Here is a 24,835-nt window from a genome sequence, read left to right as displayed (position 1 = left end):
CTAGTATGTGGTGCGGTGGTAAAATCTATTTAAACGCAAAAAATAATCTGGCTGAGCCATACTGAAAGGATGAAGAATATAAGAATACACACAACAATAATGAAGGACAGATACGAGAAGGAAACATCTGCAAAGAAAAAGACGGACAGAAAACAACTATCACTAAAAAAGGCTACATATAGATCTACATAAGGTCTACAGAGTTATAAAGCTTTACATAAATATTTTTTTCAATAGTAATTCCCAGGAAATTCAGTGAGCCTAAAGTAAATATGAGATAAAAGCAGAAAAAGGATAGTTAATAACTCACAAATATTATTCATGAGCAACTAATTTCAACACAAAATAAAATTTAACAAATAATAAATAAAAAATTCAAAAACTTCAAGTAATTATACTTCTCAAATAATTCAGAGAAAAAAGGTTTTATTTTGCTTATGACAGCTCCTTAAGTCCTATGATGTTTTTTGCAGAATGAAAACACCATAAATATAACTTTTTAAAAACTTTTCCTGAATAATGAAGTAAAATTCCACTTTTTGAAACAATCTAAAAAATATTAGAAGACAGAGAGCCTTGTAATAGAATAACGAGACACACACACACACACACATACACAACCCTTTATACACTTAATTTAATCATATCAATCTAAGTTTCACTTTAAAAGTAAAACCCATCCTAACAATTAACCGTAATTACATTGAAAAATATTTTTTTAAATATGCATTAAATATATTAACTACATATTATTATTACAATTATAATTTTAATTGATACAACTTAAAATACTTAAAACAGTTACAATTTATTTTTAGATTTAATTACATTTTTTTTTGTAAACTAATTTTTTTTATAACTCTTTTTAAAACCTATCACAATATATTATTAAATACATTGAATACGTTAAGTATTTTAAAAGATACAACAATGTTCATCGATAAAAATATGTTTTAAAAAACAAAACAAAAATTAAAAAAAACTATTTGCATGTTTATGAACAACAGCACAACTTACAAACAGAAGTCAAAAAGAGACTTGTTAAACTTCCACATCAGACATGGACGTAACGACACATCACGATGTACAGGCTGTAGTAGTAGTTACTTCTTGGTTGTTTTTGTAACATTGTTTTTATTTTTAAATTATGAACAAACGGAACAGATAGAAGATAGAGTGTGTATTTGGTGTGATTTCTTTATTTACAAGAATCTTTGTACCTGTTTTTAGGAACTTCAGGAACTGGAGGTTCATCTCCACCAAAACTTGTGATGTATGTAACTTGTCCAGCATTTGCCGGCGACTGAGATCTTGACCTTGATTTTGAAAGTGATTTGGACTTTGATTCTCGATAAGCAAAATATGTTGGACTCTTCCTTGATGCATAACTGAAAAAAAGCCCAAACATAAAAATACAGATAGAAAAATAATTAAATACTGTTCCAAGGGAAATAATGATAAAAATAACAAATTGTCAATGTTAGTAATCAAACACAAGATTTATTCTTTATAAAATGAAAAAGTATACCTTGAATAAATTTTAATTTTACAGATAAACCAAATTACTTGAATAATAACAGTAATAAAGAATGACAAATGTTAATGGTATTGTAAATGAGCAATTATAGAGAATGATTACATTATAACATACATTACATCATAATATATAACATTACATGTAAATTCATTATTTTAAATCCATTTTTGTATTCTGTATCATTTACCTCTTTTGTAATATTTAAGGCTATTTCTTTTTGACATTATTTATATTTTTATCTGTGATTTTTTTTTAATATTACAGTAAAAAATAATAACTCATGCAGAACGAGTATTCATTCTGAACTAAATTCATAACTTGCCCAGGAAGCAAAGACAGTGATTCTGAACTATTCCCTTGAGTTACAATTGCTTATAACCAACTTCCATCAAGTTAACTCAGTGAACATTAGAAATACATACTTGGGTTGTTTGTATTTTAATTTTTTCAAACTTTTCTGTAATTTTAAGAAACTTATCTTTCAAAAATATCAATGTTTGTGGTCAAGGTATTCACACACACCACACCTTTTTTCTTCTATTTTACTGAACCATTTTTCTTTTTAGGTGCCAAGTTTTGTTTTTCTTTTCCCTAAAATATAACTTAGACCTATCTTCAATAACTTACTTTTTGCTTATAATATATTACTAATATTATTAATATATTATATAATTGCACTTAAAGTTACACAATATATATTAAATCATATACTTTTTGCATTATCTTCCATATAAACTGATAACATTTTAAGTACTTTCAATTTTATCCACTGATCAATTTTTTTCATTTTCTCAACATAATTTAAATGGTATTTTATGATATTTTAATTAATATGCATGATATTTGTTTATTTATTAGTATCATATTATTATTATTTTTTAAACAGAATAATTTCCCAAGTACAAAAATTCAATTAAGCCTAACAGCTTAATAAAAAATATAAAAAAATTTGATGTGAACATCACATGACTTTCTTGTACACCTATTAAATTAAACATACACATTTAAAAAAAATGAAAAGTACATAAAATTTTACTTCATTCATTAACTTCTGATATTTATTCATTTCTTTTTTTATTGTTATTACTGAGTTATTATTTATTGTAAAAGTTTTTTTTAGAAACAGAAGTTAATAATTAATAAATCAATATATTAAATTAAATAAAAAAAAGGAGATTAAATCTAATTCGAACCGATATGCCTTCCCCTTGTAAGATCCAAATATGTCATTAATTAAAGTTTGTTTGGCTATAACTCTGGAACCAATAAAGCAAGTACTATTTACAATATATCACTGAAAAGTTCTCAATGAGGGCTTTACTGCAGTAAAGAAAAAGTTCAAAATCCAAAATTTTTGGATTCTTGGCTTTTTTGGACACTTTTTTGGTCTAGTCGATTGCAATCAAAAGAAGTGCACAACTAGATGTTACAACCGTCCTAAATCCAAAAATTCAACATCCTACGGCTAATCGTTTTTAAGTTGTGCGAGATACATATGCACATATAGTGGCCCCAGCAAATCTACAAGCTTGTGACGTCACATGCTGGCTGACATCTCATTATATTATTGTTTTCCAAAACATTATTGTTGAGTCTAATTATTATTTTTATTTCATTTTTCAACTTACAAACAATATGGGTGCCCAAACAATACATTTATGTTGTTGTGTGTTCAATTCTTTCCACTTGAGTTGATTACATGTATAAAAATGCTTAATGACGACTCAATCTTGCAAACAATAACAATTCCTTAACTAATGCTCTGATTGGTATTATGTGCAGGCCTATAAAAATTTATACATGCAGTTAGAAATTATGTCTTTCATCACGATTGTATTTAGATCCATCACTCATAGTACACAATGTGTGTATAAAGAAGTAAACTTTAGCCCAGTTTATATCGTGTTCAGTGAAAGTATTCGGATAGCGTTTTTGGGTGGTCATAAATATTTTATAATTGCTCATTGTTTTTTCACAAATTTTTTGTAATATACTTTTTTTATATTTTTGTTCGTGTGTTATTAGTGTGGTTTGTTATTGCAAAATTTAAATCTGTGGAGTTAAGAAAACAAAACTTAGGAATCAAGCATGTGAAATTATCTATAATATTCATGATTTTATGAAAAAAGAAGCTCTAAAAGTAGGTAAATTAACTGATGACAAACATATAACTGGCATTCAAAAATGCAGAGAAAGAACTGCTGCTGCTTGTGGGATATCAAGAACACAGGTTCAAAAACTCTCAGAAGAGTAAAAAGACATGATTCTTCAATCAACATCCCAATCGTGTTCTTTCAGCACACCAAAATAGAATAAACAACATTCGAAACCTGTCAGTGGACTGGACAGTTTTGATTTGGATGTAGTTAAAACAACAACAAAAAAAGGCATTGAATTGAATTAAGATTGAATTGAAGGAATTTTAAAGGCAGTGAATCAACTTTATCTCTTATTGTGAAAGAGTTAGGTTTCAAATGGCGTAAAACTGAAAATAACACATTTAATTGAGAAATCCAATATCAGGTGGAAGAGAATTGAATATTTACAGGCAATGGCTAAGTACAAAGCGATGCTACAATTGTTTATTTGGATGAAACATACATTTTAAGTTGGCATTGGTCAACAAAGTCGTGGTCTGATTGTATTGTTGAGGGACTTCATGTGCCAATTAATAAAAGTGACTATTTAATAGTAATTCATGCTGATGGAGAAATCTGTTTTATTTTGAACACATTACTAACTTGGACAGCTAGTTCGAAAAGTGGTAACTACCATGACAACATGAATACAGACAATTTCATGAAATGGGAGCGTGAAAAATTGATTCCAAATATTCCACCAATATCAGCAGTAGTTGTTGATAACGCCCCTTATCACAATACAGATATTGACAAAGCGCCAAATAACTGCGGAAGAAAATATATGACTGACTGGCTGGAGAAAACCCATATTCTGTATAGTTCAAAAATGCTGAAACCACAGTAATATGAATAAAAAAGTTATATAAACTACAGTAAAAAATATCACTTGGATGAACTTTTGAAAAAACACGGGCATCATGTTCTTAAGACACCCACCGTACCATCCTGATTTGAATCTGATCGAAATGGTATGGTCAGCTGTAAAAAAGACATGTGACAAGACATAACACAACATTTTCTTTCACAAATATTGAAAAATTAACTACAGAGAAAATTAATTCCATGAGTGAAGATGACTGGAAACACTTTTGTGAAAAAAAAATTGAATATGAGTAAGAAAAACTGGAACCACTGGAAAAACTGTAAAGATGAAATGACAGAAAATTATATTATACGTGTAGATTGATAGTGAAAGTGAGAATGAAAGCGACAGTGATAGCGATTCATTTAGCGAGGATGGTGAACTTTGCTAAAGTTTGAATTAGATGCATGAAGAAAATTCAAGTAAACTTTTGTTTATTATTAAAACTTATTATTACGTATTGTTTATAATTAGTAAATGTAAATATGATAATTATTATCGCGTACAATATGATAAGTAATACTTCGATTTGACATGCAGAGTTGATGCTTTTAGGCCGAATAAGTAATACACAATCTGCCTGTGATGTCACAAGCTCGTAAATTGGCTGGACCAAGTATATGTACGTACGTACATACATAGATATCATGCTGAAACTAGTCAAAATGGATTCAGGGATGATCAAAATGGTTATTTCCGGTGAAATCTAAAAACCAAAATTTTTTGTGATCACAATACTTCCTTAACTTCATACAAGGAAGTAAAAACAGTAAAAATATTTTATGCATAATTACAAGAATTCAAACAAACTTTTATTACAATACGATTTTAAATATCTAAATATTTCTTCTGAATTTAAGTTATACAAATATCAAATTTCTTCAATTTATATGCAGTACATACTATTTACACATTTATTTATATAAATATAAAAGTCTATTTTTAGGAAAAAAAAGAACTTTTGGAGCATAACAACACACATGTGGCAAGTGCTGTGCAATAAATCTCAGTCACATTTTATGAACCAATGTACCAAACACGCAAAGATTCATGCATCAATGGCCCAGTCACAATTTTTTTTTACAAAAATTAATAAAACACACAAACCAATTTAACAATAGATCAAATCTTATATGATTCAAAAATCTTGTACTCATAACAATCTGATAGTTCCAAAATATCTAGAATATCTCAGGAAATAAAATTCTAGAACATGCAAGCATGAAAAATACTTTCATGAAAAAAAAAATTAAATTAACAAATTCCTAGAGAAATATAAGTACTATTCAGTTCATAAGATAAATATCTAATTTGCCTAAATTCCAGTCTTGCATAACATGGAGTACAGTTCCTTTTAGTTTTTAGCAACTATTAGTAATGCAAATACCAGGTGAGACTTAAAAAACAATAAATAAAAATAAGCAATGTAAAAAAAATTTGATTAAATGGGGGTAGTACATATCCAAATTTTATAATAAACATATACCGGAAAAGGAGAAATATATTGGTCCTGATTATACCATGACTAAAGAGCATTACACAATCCATACTATATGAGCAACGTTTGATAATTAACAAGACAAATTGATACAAAGGAAAAAACTATGCATTCAATGACAATGAAACTTTTTGAGGGTCAAGTTGGCAACCTTGGGAACACATTTAATCAGCTGTTTGATCATAATTAATCTAAACATAAACTCTTTTGTTAATTTCAGAATGTGAGCTACGCTTGAAACATATATGGCGGAAGAGTAATGTTCAGTGGCAAGATTTTTGCTCTCAGGTGTGAAACTGGCGTAAAATTTACTTAAGAATGTTGAAACAGTATAGTGAAAAGTATTTAAATTTCAGTAACTTGTATATGCGGGTGGAAAGTTAAATTTGGGCAGAACAAGTGTGACTGATCTCCATCACTCAGGAAAACCAGTTGACTACCGCGCTGCAAAATCAGGCGAGTCAGTATTTCCCAAATTGCTAGTCTGTGTAACATTAGTATTGGAAGTGCGCATTCAGTCATTCATGATGCACTAAATTAATACAAAATGTGTTTGCGATGGGTTCCAAGACAGTTGACTCAAGCTTATAAAGACATCCAGATTCGCATTTGTTCTGAGCTCAAAGAACATTTTGAAGTGGAAGAAAAAAAATACCAGATCGTATAATAATCTGTGATGCAACATGGATACACCATTTCAAGCCCAAATCCAAATGGCAAAGTCTTGAGTGGAAACATCCAGATTCACCCGCCAAAAAAATTCAAAACTTATGCATCAGCCAGTAAAGTGATGTTGACGATCTTCTGAGACCCACAAGGCTCAATTTTTTATGATTATTTAGAAGAACAATGTACCATTAACAGCAAATACTATTCTAACATGCTCCAACAGAAAGTGAGACTTGTGATAAGACAAAAGCGTCAAAGCATTCTCTCAAAAGGTGCGATTCTCTTTCATGACAACATGTGTCCCCACATTGCTCAGGGAACTGAAGAAATGCTTGAGAAGTTGGGTCGGGAGATGTTGCCACATCTTCCATACAGCCCCAGACTTCACCCCATCCGATTTCTTTTTTTTGTCTGCTCAAGAGACTTTTACATGACAAAAAGTTTGACACAACAAAGTGGTCATAAAAGCAGTATACAAATGGTTCAAACAGCGAGGTAAAGACTTCAGAAAGCTCACAGAACGGTGGGACAAGTGTCTAAATTTTGGTGTAGACTATGTTAAAAAGTAGTGTTTGTTTCACGGTCCTAGAATAAATAGTTTTTCCCTGTATGTCAATTTGTTAATTTCATTAATTTATTTTTTTGTTGTTAATTTTTGAATATCACTTGTAAGATACTCGCATCATAAGACCTTAGAATATCTTACCCAGAACGACCTTTCCTGCCATATAAACTTTAATATTTTTAATAAATATAAACTATTTTATGCTGACAAGATATATTATTCACTAAAAAATGTTATTAAACCTGAATTTACTTTATTAAGCCTATTGAGTACATTAATGGACTGACTGACCAAAACTCATACCATGAGATCTGATATTCTCTTTATTCAAAAAATATGCAACAGGAACACAGTTCAATAACAGTAAACTGGATAAAATAAATGCACTACTACAAATGAGCAAATGCGTAATAAATATAAAATAATAATAAACTACTTTAAGCATCAAAAGCTGACAAAAACTCATTTTATAAATCAAAATAATCATAGATAGCAAATAAAATTTGTGAAAAAAAATTTTTAGATTGATATGTATACATTTTTTTTTTTTATACTTATTTTTTTAAATGATTTTTAATGATATACAGTTTAAAAGTTTTAAATTGACATGTTTTTATGTGCTTTGAACCACATGAATACAGTTTTAATAATAATTAAAATGTTTTCCTTAATTGAATCCTTTGTTATTTCAAAACATAATTTGATACACTAGCTTATTTTTGTCAATAGTCATCCACTGTGCCATATGAGTTTTGTTAAACCCGATTAAGTGCATCTTTTAGTTACAATATTCCCCAGGACAATGGATATCTTAAATTTGAAACATTGCTCAACTCTTTTCTCACATTTTCATTGCTTACCTAATTGCTTGTAAGCCAGTTATTTATGAAAGAAATTACAAGTAATTTTTAGTTTAAACTGTAATTTAATTTTGTCAAATTTTATTTTAATATTTTAAATAACTTTAAACACTGCAATATAAATTTACACTTTGATTATTTTCAGTAATTTAAATTATTTTAATTTGATCATAATTTAGAATCCTAATTAATGTTAACTCTAAATATTTGAGAAAGACTAAAACAAAAATATATGTTCATTAAATAATTGGTTAGAAGAATAATTATAAGGCAAGGCTATGAGTATACAGAGATCTTTACATAATAAAGAACATATTCACATGATTTCATATTTGAACATACGGCCCGCCAAAAAACCCAGCAATTTTTTTTTTAAAACGTTTATGCTCTAATGTTAAGTAATAGTAACACCCGATAAAAATTTGTACAAATTTTAAATAATAAGTTCTGTAACTAAAAATTTTGAACAAATAGATCTTGAATAATGTGTAGAACAAGTAAGCCATGAATAAATACAATCTTGAATTGAACAATGGAGAATAAGTAGTAGTATCTTGAATAAATAAATACCGTATGTAAATACCTTGAACATATACTTTGAATAAATTGTTTCCTTTTTGTAAGTAAATCGCTTGATGAAATACCTCATTTATATATCTTGTATAAATGGATTTCTTAAACACGAAAATCACTTGAATGAATGGATATCTGTAATGGATCAGATGAAGCCAGATAAAGATTTACCCTGTTAAACAGATACCTAGCGTAAATAACAAACTGTTGACAGACACTTATTCAATTCTTTAAAATTGGTAATAAACATAGTTTGTTTATCGGTCTATGAACACAATTGGCACTTTAACATCGGCAAAAAATACTAAATTATCTGATCCTGTATTTTCATCTGATAATAAAAGTCTCCTTCACAGATGTTTCCACTCAGGAGTTACCATTTTTTATATTATTAAAACCGATTCAAATAATCTTTCATCCATTTATTCCGAATGGATTATGTAAATTTTTGCATTAGTTGCCAACAGCCGAGTGATTAATAGAAATTTCAGTGAAATCAGGGTCAGGAGTTGACGTGAGAACAGATCCAATCAGAAAGTGTCTGAGCGTTAACGATTGTGGACCTTCAAATCAGAAGATGCAGCATACAATGGGTGTGATGAATTTAAAAAAGTTTCAATTTGCATAAGTTGTGTATAATACCTAAAATTAAGAATAGTTTGTCATACAACAGGGCAAGGATTAAAATACTATGCTTTCCTACAATCCACCAAAATACAAGGACAAATGACCAATCTATTCCTTATGATGGGGAAATGGACTGAAAATTGCACCGGAAGTCCTTTAATTTAAATATTTTAAATAATTCACGGAGATTGTTGTTTGCAGCCTTAACGTTTGTTCTGTAATCAGAAAACATTTGTTTTGGTATACCTCCAAGAGAAATAAATGCTTCATTGCAGCAATGAAAGCTTCTGAAGTTAAGTCTGATACTAATCCCTAATGTATAGCCTTAGTTGAAAAGGATATGAACAGGCATAAGTTTTTTATATGACCTTTAATCTCTGACGGCCATGCCAATCTTAATGGACCACCATAATTGGCAATGCAACAGTGCGGTTTAAATGATCTATAAATGGATCGAGAGAGAATAATTTACTTTGTTTGGAAATTTGTTGCTCAGATAGAATGTCATTGGTTTCCGAAATAAAATATGTTAATTGTGATAATAATATGAGTTCCATAAGAGTATCATTTAATTCCTTAATAGATAATGTATCAATGATTCTTTCAGGAGAATTTGTCTTTGTATTATGAATAAATATAATATGAATTAATCTCTACAATAACATAACATAATGTTTATAAATAAATTAAGTACTGTAGTAAGTGAATTCCTTTACTTTCTTTAACACTCAGGTGAAGGAGTAAAATCATTAGAAAAGAGTTACCCGATGTACTGAATCTTGTAAAAACCAAACAAGAAAATACCACCATAAATTAATTTTCAAAGCCTTTAAGAGAAACAAATCCCGAGATAAGATTGTCAGATGAATTAATGTTATGCTATTTGGCATTAGAAACTGTTGAATTTCTGAAACTAGATTAGTAATAAATATTTTCCACCTTGATGATTCACCAGGAATTCAATGAAATGAATCACATAATCTGAATACAAATGAATTTAATCTATGCGATTATTTAAATTTATAACCACTTGATTAGTCAAATACTACATAATTCAGTCTTTGTAGTGAAATCTGTTTAGTGGTAAAACACTAGACTTTGCACAGGGTACGTTGGATGAAATTTTCGAAATAGAATAATGATTTTCATACATTATACAATTTGCCTAAACTTTCAATGATGCATCCACAAATCCATGATTTTGAAAATATTTAGTAAATTATTTTTCTTATTTGATCTATTAATAGTAATGTTAACTGAACTTACTGAATCGATTGATCTCTCAATTGGGACAATAAATTAAAAGGTAAGATGTCACCCAAAGACATTTAATTTGCCAAAATTGTTGCATAAAATGTTTGCAAAAGAATACTGCTGACCCAATTGAACCTAATAGGTCATAAACTCCACCAATTGATAAGACAGAACATTCCTTTTTAGTTGGCACATTTTTTTTCCATTTAGTGAATTCCAATATCCATTTGTATGAATGTGTTCCAAAAAATACCTAATGTGCGTACATTTTCATGTTTGAAAAGCAAGTGCTATAATTATCATTTAATGGAATTATATTTGAATCATTAGTAAAGCCATTTATATAATGGAAACACATACCGATTTAACAAATAGCTTATATCTCTCTAACTTCTTTAATACATCTAGATTTATCACATCCTGTTAAAAATCATCCATAAAAGTCATTAAATAATTTCACAAGCAGCAGGAAATTGATCATTATAATCCTTAGCAATCTGATTAAGGAATCTAGTAGCCAGGAAAGAGACACTAACTGTATCATAAGTTACAGTTATTAATGCAAAATTTTTTAATTATTTTCATTGTCAGCAGAATCTCGCCACAGAATTCTTTGGAGATTACTATCTTTAGGCATGACCAAAGTTTGCCTATACATTATCATTACGTCAGCAGTCAGAACATAATTATGTAGTCTAAATCTGTGAATTATTGAGAAAAGATTTTGCTGAACAATAGGACCGACCAACTGCTGCATGTCAAGTGAAAAACTATTTGAAGATTTAGTAGAACCATCAAAAGCAATCCACAATTTAGTTGTTAAACTTTACTCTTTAAATACAGGATGATGTGGTAAGCAAAAGATGCTTGAAATTACACATATGACCTAGCTTTAAGTATTCCTGGATAAAATCAGTGGAACTCTTCTTGAGAGGATTACGGTTAAGCTTGCTTTCTAAACTTAAAAATTTTTGCTTGGCATTGTTTAAACTCACAAAGTTTTATTTCTGGTTCGTGTGGGGACTGTTACAACAAATCTTTCATGTTCATTTCAAAATGTATTTTTCAAGAAGTGAGTTTTGCAAGTGATTTCAATGACAGTCATTTAAACAAATTGAGTTCTTTAACTTGCCAGAATTTTTCTATGATTTTTTCTAGCATTTTTTTTTCGAACAAAAAATGCTGAAATTCGTTTAACTGATTATGAACAGGCATGTTTCCAGCAAGACTAAAGCCTAATCTTGTTTCTTGAATGATTGGATATTGAGAACTTATTTGGTTTTATACAACAGAGATAGAATTGTGCACCAAGCAGAACATCAATTTCACAAGAAATGTTAAAATTTGGATTGGCTAAAAATAAATTCTTAGGCAAATTTAAAATGAGTTATATCAAACGACTCAGTTTGTAAACTGTCAGTTAAATTTTGTATTACTGTGCATTGCATTTCAAAGCTGTAGTTCTAAAAAGAAAACTTCAATTTAAAATTGACATCACATTTTGACTGACAAGAAAAATTACTGATACTTGATATCAGAAGATTGTTTTTTTGTGAAATTAAGTCCCAATTATGCGCAAATTTAGTTATACAAAAATTTGCTTGATTACCAGAAACTAAGAATATTCTTCAAGTAATGTTATTCCCGAATTTATCTGTTACATTGTATAAATCAGTAGATAAAAGGTTATTTCTATTTTCTGTAATTTAAGATCACAATGTGTGTTATTTTAGAATCAGATATTTCCTGAATTAATGAATAAGTCTTCTTGAATAAATTTTACAAATATTTATTTACTGGGGCAACCTTTAAAATAAAATGGTCAGGATGAAAACAATTCCAACACTGTTTTTTAACAGATTTCTTGCGATTGCTGATATTTAGTTTTAAAAATTCTTCACATTTATATATAGAATGATTTGAATTACATATGACAAACAACTGGCATGACATAACAAACAGCTTGTTTTATGAGTTTTATCAGTACATTGTTGTAAGCTGTCTTTGTTTCCACCTTGTAGCAAAATTAAATTTAAGTTTCAGGGTGATGAATGAGACCGATTTGAAATCCACTTTAATAGTCAACTTTTACAGTAATTTTTCCAAAGAAATTTGACTAATTTTTGAAAATTAGGAAATTTTATAAGAGACAATCTTTCCTTCCACAATTTAAATGCGATAGGGTCTAGCTTGAAAGTTAGAAACTGAATTACAATAAGTTCAAATATGTCAGTTAGTAGTAGAATCATAGCTTTAAGCAAATTTATGAATGAACAGAGATCACATTAATAAAATGAGAAGTACCAGATATATACTCCCTTTGAATTAGTAATTGTTATTATATCTATTTTTTAATAGATTTATCACTACAAGATAATTATCATTTGTTACAAAAGATTTTTTATAAAGTCAAATGTTGTACCTTTTAATGAAGAATAAAGTAATGTAACTTTTGAATATCAGACAGATCACTTCTAGAATGAATAAAATCATTAAACATAATAAAGTAATACAGCCACTCACGAATGTTTCCTTTCAATCCTGGTAATCTGACTGGTGGCAAATGAATAGGATTAGCTAACATGCAAGGTGTATTTAGATTTGAATTTAGGTTATCAGAAATACAACAATTGATTAATGCATTTAGTTTACATTCTAAAAGTTATCTTCATGAACCCTATCATTTACAACATTTTCATCAGAATCTAATTTTTCAATTTCAGAGTGAATCACATTATACTTTTGGAACAGCTCTTTCAAAATCCTTAACTTAATTTTGAATGAATAGCTGTTATTAATTTAAGGTCAAAGTTGTTAATATAAGTATGAATCCTCGTAATGGATGATTTAAGAATTATACATTTACCTTTCAATATCGTTAAAAAGCAAACTGTTTATCTTCTAAATTATTTGTTAGGTTTACAAAAATAATAATAATTACCTAAAGATAAGTTCTACTAATCAAATAAATTGCGAAATAATGGTTACAGTTGTGTTGAAATGATGTTTATTAGATATTCGTTGAATTATGATGTATTAGTATTACTATAATTAGTTCAACAAATTAAGCATCACAAACAGAGCACTTTTTCACTTTTTAACACACATTTGGTCCCAGGGACCAATATTTATGTAAAACTCTTGCCTCAAATTTTCATTGCTTGGCTAATTCCTTATATGACAGTTGCTTAAGAAAGAAAATAAACAAATATTTTTAGGTTAGATTGTAGTTTTCTTTTATCTCATTTTATTTTAATATTATTTTAAGTAACTTTAAAAGATTCCACTACAAATTTACACTTCGATTATATAATACACTGTTTATAAACTCCCTCCCAGATAAGATATTTTATATTAAATTAAAGAAAATCTGGAAAAGATATTCATTTAAAAAAAGAAAAGAAAATAAAAATGATAAATTGAGCTCACAATTTTCATGAATGATTTTTTATTTAATACTTTAAAAAAAATTTAATACATTTGAAATTTAAATAAATTCTTTTTATTATATTTATTAAACCAAACTAACAACACACTACGCTCTTAAAAAGAACTTTTCAGACTTTTTTTTGACAATTACAAAAATCATTCTCAATATGTTCAAAAATTACAATTCTTACACAAAAATGGCATAATGGCGTAAATTTTTAAGGTTCAGAGTACCACCTAAAATAAAATGAAAACCGTCAATTAATTAAGATAAAAACAAAATCAAATTTAGTATTCATAAATAAAGGCTCTAGGAATAGTACTTGGTTACAAATTAAAATTACCTTCTTATATAAGCTCGTCATCAAAAAGGAAAAAATAATTTTATAAAATATGTTTTAATCATCTTATACTGTTACTTATTTTAACATCAAAGTGAAAAAATAAAGGGGAAAATGAAGAAATACTTAGATTAAATAAGAACAGTTGATTTGATAAATTTTAAGCAATACTGGACTCTGCTACGTTATTAGCTACAGTCCAAACATCTGTTTTAACATAATGAGCCGGCATAAAATATAAATGAAATATAGAAGTAACACTAATTGTTTTGGCCTCTTAATCTATGGTGAAACTCAGATATTTATATAAAATTGACTATGTGCAATTATAAGTCTCACTGTTTACTTGTTTACTACAACAGCAAATTCTGTTTATATTCTTGGGGTTATATATTCTAGTTGAAACATATTATTTTCAGTTAAAAACCACTAGTAAATTCTCGCAACACAAACTAGTAAAAAAATTATGTAGTCACAATTACACACAGGATAAATCCTAGAAATACTACGCAAAACAAAAATATCTAACAATATTATAACAAGCTAGGAAATCATACACTTCTGATGGTAGTGCAGCAATTATAAATACTTGAATCAGGTTAGGATAGTTTCAAACTTACATTATCTTTAATTGGATTGTCTTCGGAATTTATAATTTAAAGCAGTGTAAAAAAAAAAAAAATAATTGAAACATTTCATCAAAATAAAAGCCTGTGTAATTGGTTGTATGGTTCTACTACCATTACACAGTATGATCTCATGACACCAAATAATTCATTGCAGGGAATTATCAGGCTACAAGTATAAAAGCATTGCTACAACATAAATGAGTTAATGCACAATTCTGTGGAATTCATATTCCACATCACACCAGAAATGCTCAGACTCACATCACAGAGATTTGGATATTCTAAAATTCTGTATATGTATCAAGTAAACAGAATTATAGAATATATCTATTCTGTTTACTATACCTTTATATATACAGATTTATATTTATACCTATTCTGTTTACAGATACCTTTACCCAACATCAGAGGTATGTTTACGACTTCCCAGCCACCTGTACAAAAAAAGAAAATGAATATACAGTAAAAGGAATCTCTTTTATACCTAGGTGGGCTAAACTTCCGTCCCATCAACTTCTTATCCCTATATGCTCTGCGTTCTCGTCTTGCTTTACGACCCTGTAATTCAAAAAATATATATTATAATAAATGTTAAAAATTCACTATTAATCTTAGAAATATTTCTTCCAAAGTGCAAAGGAAAATGTAGCAAAGGTGTAATTTTATTAATACATACATTTATTTTTTATTTTTTTAGATAACTCAGTAAATAAAATTACCAAAATATTTTTTAAAAATGTGAAGAATCAATAAATATGTAAGATTTTGTAATGACAAGTATGATTAGTTTTTGAACTCCTTATGGATATCTAATCCAGCATTACAAACAATATAAATTATTTCAAAGTGATGTTATTTTTTGTTATGAAGACCACCTATACTACGAGGGTTATTTTTTTTTTTCAAGGTCCGATCAGTCACGAAATTAAAACTACAGTGAAAATAAAAAGTTTTTTTATTTTTAACAAGTACTTACATAGTTATGCTATTTCTCTACATAGTCGCCACTACAATTTAGACATTTGTCGTAGCAAGGTACCAACTTTCCAATATCCTCATCATAGAACAGAGCCGCCTGTGTTTTCAGCCATGTTTCTACACTGGTCTGCAGCTCAATGTCTGTGCCAAAATGTTGTCCTCCTAGCAAACATTTCATGTGAGCAAAGAGGTGAAAATCAGATGAAGCCAAGTCCGGGCTGTATGGTGGGTGATCAAACACTTCCCAATGAAAACGCTGCAAGAGCTTCTTTGTTACAGCTGCAGTGTGCGGCCGAGCATTGTCATGAAGAAAGACAATGCCTGACGACAACATTCCTCTCCGCTTATTCTGAATTGCCCTTCGTAGATGTTGAGTCATGCAGTATGAAGCTGCAGTGATGGTCGTGCCACGTTCCATGAATTCCATCAACAGAACTCCATTCCGGTCCCAGAACACAGTAGCCATACACTTTCTGTTGGAGAAGGTTCGCTTGAACTTCTTTGATTTACTGGGAGAATGAGAATGCATCCACTGTTTGGATTGTTCTTTTGTTTCTTCGGTTTCCAAATGGTTGACACTAGTTTCCTTCCCTGACCGCCTGCTTTAAAGTTCCTGCACCATTGTCGCACTTTGCTGTTACTCATGGAAGTTTCACCATACACATTATTTATTTTTCGATGAATTTCAGCTGCATTAAACCCCTCAGAAGAAATCGAATTACCGCACGCACTTCACACTTGGCGGGAGATGCTATTGTTGTATACATGTTTACGTGCTAGCTGCATGTTCAAAACTAAACGAAGTGACACTGCGTGATTGAAAGCCATACTAGAGACGTTGCAAAACACATATGCGCAAAGGTTCATCCGATTTTTTGCAGGTTTTTATTTTGCGACCGATCGGACCTTGAAAAAAATAACCCTCGTATAATCTGTTTAACTACTATAAGGATTTTGGTTATAATCTATTCAAAACATGGAATTATTTAACATAACTACTAAATGAACTTAGTTTAGTCATGAATATAGCATTTACACAATTGAAATTTTATAGAAGATAATAGGACCAATAATTATTAATCTTACTTCCATTTTGATGTAGTTTGTACACACTAAGGATGCAATTTATAGAAAACAATAATTTAAGAAATTTATGATAGATTTATTCCAAATGGCTTAGATTTTTTATCCTTTTTTAGCAAAACATTTTTATTTACTAACTGGATGTATTCTAACAAATAAAACCCTACTTTCAAACAAAATAATTTTTAATTTTATTTTTTAATAAAGATTTCTTTCCTCACTTACAGAAACAAGTTTCTTCTCAATATGTTGGGTATGTATTGTAATAAAAGATCCAGGAGCAAGAAATTAAAATAAATTTTGAAGAAAACTTTCCTATGAAATAATTTTAGTACTTTGACTGAGGGTTTTGTTCAGAATAATAGGTAAGATATGGTACCCAGATGTAACATTGGGTGTACTTCAGATTATTCATACAAAAGCAGTTAGTTTCAATTTTACATAAATAAGCTGGTACACAATACTAAATAACAAAATATAAATTAACACATAAGCTTATTGATGAAATAAATTATAATGAATTGTATTGTTTAGGCACATATTATAAAATAAGAATGCAAAATACATTATTAGAAATAGTTTTACCGAATACATGGCTTTTTCCTCTTCTTGTTCACGTGCTATTCTTAAGTTTTCAGCTTCTTCAACATCCCTTGTAAGAAAACTGAAGAAGTCATTACTCTGCATACCATACATATGTGCACATGTATTCATTTCATGTGCTTGTTTTGTATCAACTTTGCTTACATCAACACACAAATCTGAAACATTTTAATAATCGAATAACCATCTAAAAGAATACAACACAATTTACTACAAAGGTAGAAGCTGCTACCAGAACAAAAACTATACAAATTTAATATTTACAATACTTTTTTTTTTTTTTTTAATATACAAAATATGTTTAAATATATTTTTAATCACATATATATTTTGCTTTCTGTGAATCTGTTACTCTTTCACACAAAAATTACTCCACAGATTGATTGAGTTGAAATTTTGCACGAACATAGTTTTACACCTGGAAAGAACATAGGACGACTATTGTCACCATGAAATGTTTCACAGTTTGAAGATGGTGGCTGTTTTAATGGCTTGTTGTAACAAGTGAATTATGTTCCTTGCCATTATTCAACTTTACTATGGCCAAACTGGTGGACAACTCCAATTCAAAATCTTTGAAACATATTTATACACTCCAAAGAGAAAATGCTGTAAATATTATACAGAAGTCCATTCTTTTTTAGATTGTGTTGTTGGACACAGTTGTAGGACTTTTCCGTCACACAACTTTTTTCTGATGCATAGCGTGTGCATGCACACATGTGCACACACACACACACACACACACACACACACACACACACACACACACACACACACACACACACACAAGTATGTTGTACAAATGGTTAATTGTATGACACTATGCCCACTATAACAATTTATTTTACCTTACAATTTTCTTTCATGTTCAGCTACATTTTTATTAGGGTTTGAATATAATGGAAGTAGTGCATCAGGTGCAGCTCATTGAACAGTGCATAAAAAAACACAACTTGCTTCAAATGTGGATTCTTTAGCTTTAAACTGTTCTGCATGATGTAATGTTCTTACTCTGTTTTGGCCCATTACTATTAGCTTGTTCCATTATCACGGTTGTTGGTTAAGATATTTTGTTTTTACAAAATAACGTTTTTAATTATTTTTTTCACATTTTTTAATTTAGTACAAGTTAAGATACAGTTACCAAAAACTTTTTTCTTAATTTGCCATAGAAATAAGAGTAATAAAAAATTGAATTATTTTGTTGTTTGTGTTATTTATTTTTATATTTTTTTTAAACGTAAAGCTGTTGGTAAGAAACTCGAAGGCAAGAAATGCGAGTTGTATACATTTTTACACAATTTTAAATCTTCCAACAATGTCTTTTTATGCATTAAAGAAATAATTTTTTTTCATATTCTTATTTAAGTTAACTATTTTAAAATAGGTATAAATAAATAAATCTTTTTCAAAATTGGTATATTTATATAACACTATCCAGACAAAGGCTTGTTTTGTCACCCTTTCTGTCTAACCACTGGGATCAGTCCCCCGGACCCCAATTAGTTCAATATTCTCATGATTGTGAGAATAATAATAATAATAATAATAAAGCTTGTTTACTTTATAAAAACTATCAGTTTATTGTGATTTCTTCAGAGCAACAGTTTGGTCAGTACAGGACTTAAAACTTTGAATGATCTTAAGATCATTCAAAGTTTCAAGTCCTATATGCAGATTTATGAATAGTCAGACCCCATCTTATAAATAGTAGTTAAAAGTATTTTACACAGTTCTTAATGTTACCTGACAAACAACACAAGGAGGTGTGACCATACTTAGTTTGTCATTTTCTTTTTATTTCTATTTTATTTTATGTTTTTAACTTTTACTTTCCCATCTATGTAGCAGCTCTAACTACATAGAAGAGAAAGTATGCTGATTGGAAATATCCGGTTTCACCAAATCTTGACTAATTGACCCATAAGGACCCCACAAAACATACAAAATATGTATGTATGTCAATGTGTAATCAACTTATATCCTCAGAACTGCTTGATTTTCACCAAACTTGGTCAGATTACTTCAGGTAAGTGGTAGAATTAAATAGATGAATATTATTTAAAGTTAAAAATTAGTAAACGTTTATTTAAAGTGGTCGCTAATACTGCCACACCTGTGCAATTGAAATACGGTATGCGCACACACGCTTTAGTTACAATCATTGAATTAGACAAAAAATATTGTATTTAAATAAAATGATAAATATTTTAAATTAAGGTGTGTGTGTGCGCACATGTATTTTCATTAAAAATGTTATTATGCAATACACATTTTACCTAAACATTTATCTGGTAGGTTGTGAGTAGCAATAACTCTGAGGGCAACAGCCACAAAATTACTAAAAAACCATTTCCAATCTCTGATGTTCTATATTCATAAAGTGCATGCGAAGACATAACTGAGATGCAAATATTACACTTTCTTTCAAAATGTTGAGGAACTTACGTTTTAAAAAATTTGGCTTTTTGTTAAATCATGATTATAATTTTTTAATCGCAAAAACAACAAAATTTTATGATTTCATACATCAGCAGAAATTGCTCAACTGAACTTCCCATTTAAATTCAATTAACAAAATCCCATTCTAAACAACTTGAATTAATTTTTATTTCTTACATATATATTTTTTTTAAATAGATATTTCAAACTCAAACAAGGCAATTTTCATTTTTACAAAACATAGTTATATTTTTAAAATTTATCTACTATACGGTGACTGTAACTTTCAGTTTCACATGAAATAAATGTTATAAAACAAAAGAAAAAACCTGATATTTTATCCTTACTTGTCACTTCTCAAATGGTGAATATAAAACAAAAATTTTGTATTAGAAAAATGTGTAGTTGTCATAGGTGCTATAAACATGTTAAAAATACTAACATATGTTTATCAAAACAAAGAAAAAACTGAGCCTAAAGATAGTATAATTTTCTTTTTTCAGTCTTAAAGTACACATTTTCTCTCAAAATCAATATGAGTTTATTTTTTTCTCACTTTCTGCAATCAGTTAATATGAATTAATAGCATAGCATAAAGCTAAACATTTTTTTGATTTTTTTGCTAAATACGAGGCATATTCATAAAGGGCTGTTTGGTCATTAATAATTAACCAGTGAGCAGAGGTTTTTACTTACAGTTTTATTTTACAACATATCTACTTCACTTTTCTACATAATCACCATTCAGTTTTAAGCACTTTTCATAACGCTGCACCAGTTTCTTTAACCCCTCTGCATAGAAGTTCACCGCCAGGGAATTGAACCAGTTGACAACAGCAGTCTTGAGTTCCTCGTAGTTTTCAAACCATTACCCACCAAGTAGCTTTTTCAAATGCAAGAAGAGGAAATAGTCGCTAGATGCAAGATCAGGACTATAAGAAGGGTGGTCAAAAAAGGTTTCCAACAAAAATCTTGAATCTTCTTGGTTAAGCAGCAATGTGAGTAAGCCCACTGTCATAAAGGAGGATTATGCCAGGACGCCAGTTTCCAGCATTGTCGATTTAGATCGCATGTCTATTTGGTGAGCGTTTCACAGTACATGTCAACTGTTAATTGTTGAACCACGTTCCATGAAGTCAACCAAAATGACGCCCCTTTTTGTCCCAAAAAAACATAGCCAACATTTTTTGGCTCTAGTACAGAGACTACTTACTTAAACTTCTTCAGTTTTGGGGAACTTAAATGGCATCACTTTATTCACTGTTGTTTCAATTCTGCGTTGGTGTAGAATATCCATATCTCATCGCCCATAACAATGCGAGAAAACAAATCATCTCCATTGATAGCAGTCCAAAAACGCTTGTCCACTGCACATTCTTTGCTCTGTGTTGGTCGGTGAACATTTTCGGTATCCACCTTGTACACAATCTTTGATATCAGAGCTTTTCTGCGACAATCGTGTAGACAGAGGTGCATCCAACATGCAGAAATTCATCAGCCACAGCACTAAACGTCAATCGTCAAACACATCCCAGTTTTCAGTTCACTTATTCACTGATTTTGTTGGTCTGAATACTGGGCCTGCCACTCTGCTATCTGCCATGCACACTTGTGCAGCTATTTTTAAAGTTTTTAAAGTCTAACCTTTCCTTCACTCATTACTGTACGTCTGTACACTAGGCACAACTCCTGATGAATTTCAGCAGCTGAAGATCCGTAAGCACACAAAAATTGAATCACAGTGTGCACTTCACAACTGGCAGGAGAAAAAATTGTCACAGACATTGCAATCTGCATTCACCAGCAGGCAAATGACTAATAAATCAAAACAACAACTGCAATGCCTTTGTAAGTAGCCAATAGATGGCCCTGCATTGTGTGAAACTGTGTTCAGACCCATTAATATTTAAATACAAGCCAACGCCCCTTACTTTATGAATATGCCTTGTATGTTGAATTTACAAGATATGATTCATTTCCTTTTTTGCTTTTCTTATTACATATAACCCAACAAACAAAGGATTTAAGTACAAAAAAAAAATATTAGGATGACCTGATTAGAGCAAGCATATTTCACAATACAGTGAAATTTTACAGTAAGTAAATCTGACTATTTTATTTGCATAATTATTCAGTTTTATTATTCTTATATATAAATGAGTAAGTTTATGGCTCCATCTATTTGCTTGCAGTAGCATCGCACAAGAACCAACAGACTGCTTGATTTCAAATTTTCAGGATACATTCATATTGTCAAAGAGAAGGTTTTAAGCCATAAGTCCTAGCCCTCTTGTAGGTAAAGATATAAAGATATTCATTAAAGAAACAAAAATTAATCCTTTTACTTCATTATATTAGTCTCCATTGTAACAGAAATGGAATAAAGTAAAATGACTAATTCTTTTCTCTTACATGAATACCTGTAAAACATTTAATATTCTCACAACCATGAGGATAACATATACATTGAGGATCCAGGGAGCTCCATCCCCTAACTAGATGGTCAGGCAAGTGAAGTAAGCCCTGACTGCCGAGTAGTATAATATTGTAATTTATCATTATTATCATTGTTTTTTATTACTAATTTACTACAACTATAAAATTTACATGTAAAAAATCAATAACATAAAATAACAATTATTGTATTTTTATAGCGGAAAAACATAAAACTATTCAAATATATACACATACAAAAATATTATTCTAATAAGCGTTACTGAACTAAATGTAAAACATAATTACCAAAATCAATATCGCTGTCATCATCATCCTCCTCCTCGTCTTCCTCCGCGTCATCATTTGCATTGTCAGCGGCATCATCAGCAACAGCATCAGGATTCACAATAGAAGCAGGCAAATGACTTGCATCAACTGCATTTGGAATTTGTGCCACTTCATTAGTCGATGTAGTAGCGCCTTCATCATAATTATAACCGATTGCAGCTCCGGCACTACTGTTTTTCTTTGATTTTGTGTCAGGTACATCAGCTGGCCTTAAAATAGGACCATACTGTTCTTCTAAATGTAACTGTCTTAAAAATTTCTCCTCACCAACTGTAATAAATAATTTAAACCTTTTCTATGTAACTAATAAATAGACAAAAAAGTTTTGATAGCAATCCACCTATAATTCTATCATGATTTTAATAATGAAATAATTACAATAGTTATGGTTGTCATAAGATGTAAGAGCAAAATAATTAAAATCTTTAATTCAACATAGGTTTTCCTTAATTTGGTTGGCGTACTAAAAATATTACCTCTATTTTCTCAATAGGAAAAAGAATAGCCTATGCAATGACAAAGTGATGCCATGACTACAAATAACAAACTGGATTTGGATCCATCCAAAGCAACTAGAACTGAAGTATTTATGCTACTTAAAATTTATTACTCCTGTTCTTCAGAATGTCTTCCCTTCACTGAACTTATATATTGGCTGTTATTACACATGTTCACACGCATATTCATTTTATATAAGTGATGAGGGAAGGTTTACCCAAGCAGAGGCACTTTAACTTAAAACATGAACAATCCAAACCTGGGATTACAATAAATGTACACAATATTCTTTGAACTTACTGTTAAAAGTTCCAGCTTAAAATAACTTAATTATGTATCGACAAATTCATCTCAATTACTACCACTTGCTGGAGTTTATCATTCACCCTTTGTTCAAGTTTCATCTGCCTGGGATTACCAATAGGACTCTGCATCCAAAACAATTTAATGCAAACTATAATATCGTTTACAATTAATGACTACAATTAATTCTCCCTAGTGGCTTGTGCTTTCTTGATCTACTAATGTGTACTACAACAGTTATCAATAGATGATTATCTATCATCAATATCAGTAATCAATAACGTCTGGTCCTACAGTACAACCCTTAGAATATGGACAAAAGTTAATCATTACATTGTTACTATAAGAATATTCCAGTTTTAGCATGTTTCAAACACACAAGATTTATAAGAGCTGTCCAGAGAGTAACTTACATTTTGAAATAAGAAAACCAACCAAATAAAAAAAAGAAATTTTATTATATACATTTGAACTATTTTTCTACATAGTTGCCATTTAAATTGAGGCACTTACCGTACCGATGCAAAAGCTTTTCAATTCCTTCCCTGTAGAAATCTGCCGCCTTAGATTTTTGGCATCCATCTTCCACAAAACTTGTGATAACCAAGCTTTCCTGATACAATTTCATGCAGTAAACTCCGTGAAATGAAGCCAGAGTTCTGCAGTCGTAATGTGGCAATTTTCACAAATTTTAACATTGATTTTCATCGTCAGTTCATCAGTCACAAGGCTAAGCCGACCACTGCAGTCCTCATCATGAACATTGGTGCGGCCATTTTTAAACTGAATGCACCACTGCATTCACTCATTAATCCATCTCCATATACCTCACAAAGTTGCCAATGAATTTCAATTGGTTTGAAGTTTTTTTGGCGGTAAAAACCTAATCACCGTCTCACAAGTCGTGGGATTTCCTATTGAAGCGCACATTTCAATAATTCACAATGAACAAAATAGAAAAATCACAGTCCACGTGCTACGACAGCTTAATGTATACAGAGTGTAGAAATACTCAATACATTCAGTTTTGACGCCAAGATGACGGCTTTATCCCCACCAAAGGTACAAACGTAAGTTACTTTCTGGATCGCCCTCGTAATACATTTCAAACAAGTTGCTAGCAATACTAAAATATTTTTTAAAAAAAAAGATGAAA

General features: G+C 29.9%; 1 protein-coding gene across 2 annotated transcripts in view; it reads right to left on the bottom strand.

Moving 5' to 3' along the window:
• The window catches only part of LOC142331492 (CLK4-associating serine/arginine rich protein-like), a 72,646-nt gene that overhangs the window by 29,168 nt on the left and 18,643 nt on the right, over positions 1-24,835 (bottom strand). For both annotated transcript variants that reach the window (XM_075377438.1, XM_075377439.1), the window contains exons 5-8: positions 22,837-23,148; positions 17,632-17,807; positions 15,470-15,543; positions 1,221-1,388 (exon numbers count right to left, since the gene is read on the bottom strand). In XM_075377438.1, coding sequence (XP_075233553.1) covers positions 1,221-1,388; positions 15,470-15,543; positions 17,632-17,807; positions 22,837-23,148 — 730 coding nt within the window. The remainder of the gene's footprint in view (positions 1-1,220; positions 1,389-15,469; positions 15,544-17,631; positions 17,808-22,836; positions 23,149-24,835) is intronic.

The sequence above is a fragment of the Lycorma delicatula genome, chromosome 10 (assembly GCF_047948215.1).
Source record: "Lycorma delicatula isolate Av1 chromosome 10, ASM4794821v1, whole genome shotgun sequence".
NCBI lineage: Eukaryota > Metazoa > Arthropoda > Insecta > Hemiptera > Fulgoridae > Lycorma > Lycorma delicatula.
This window is presented reverse-complemented; position numbering and strand designations above follow the sequence as displayed.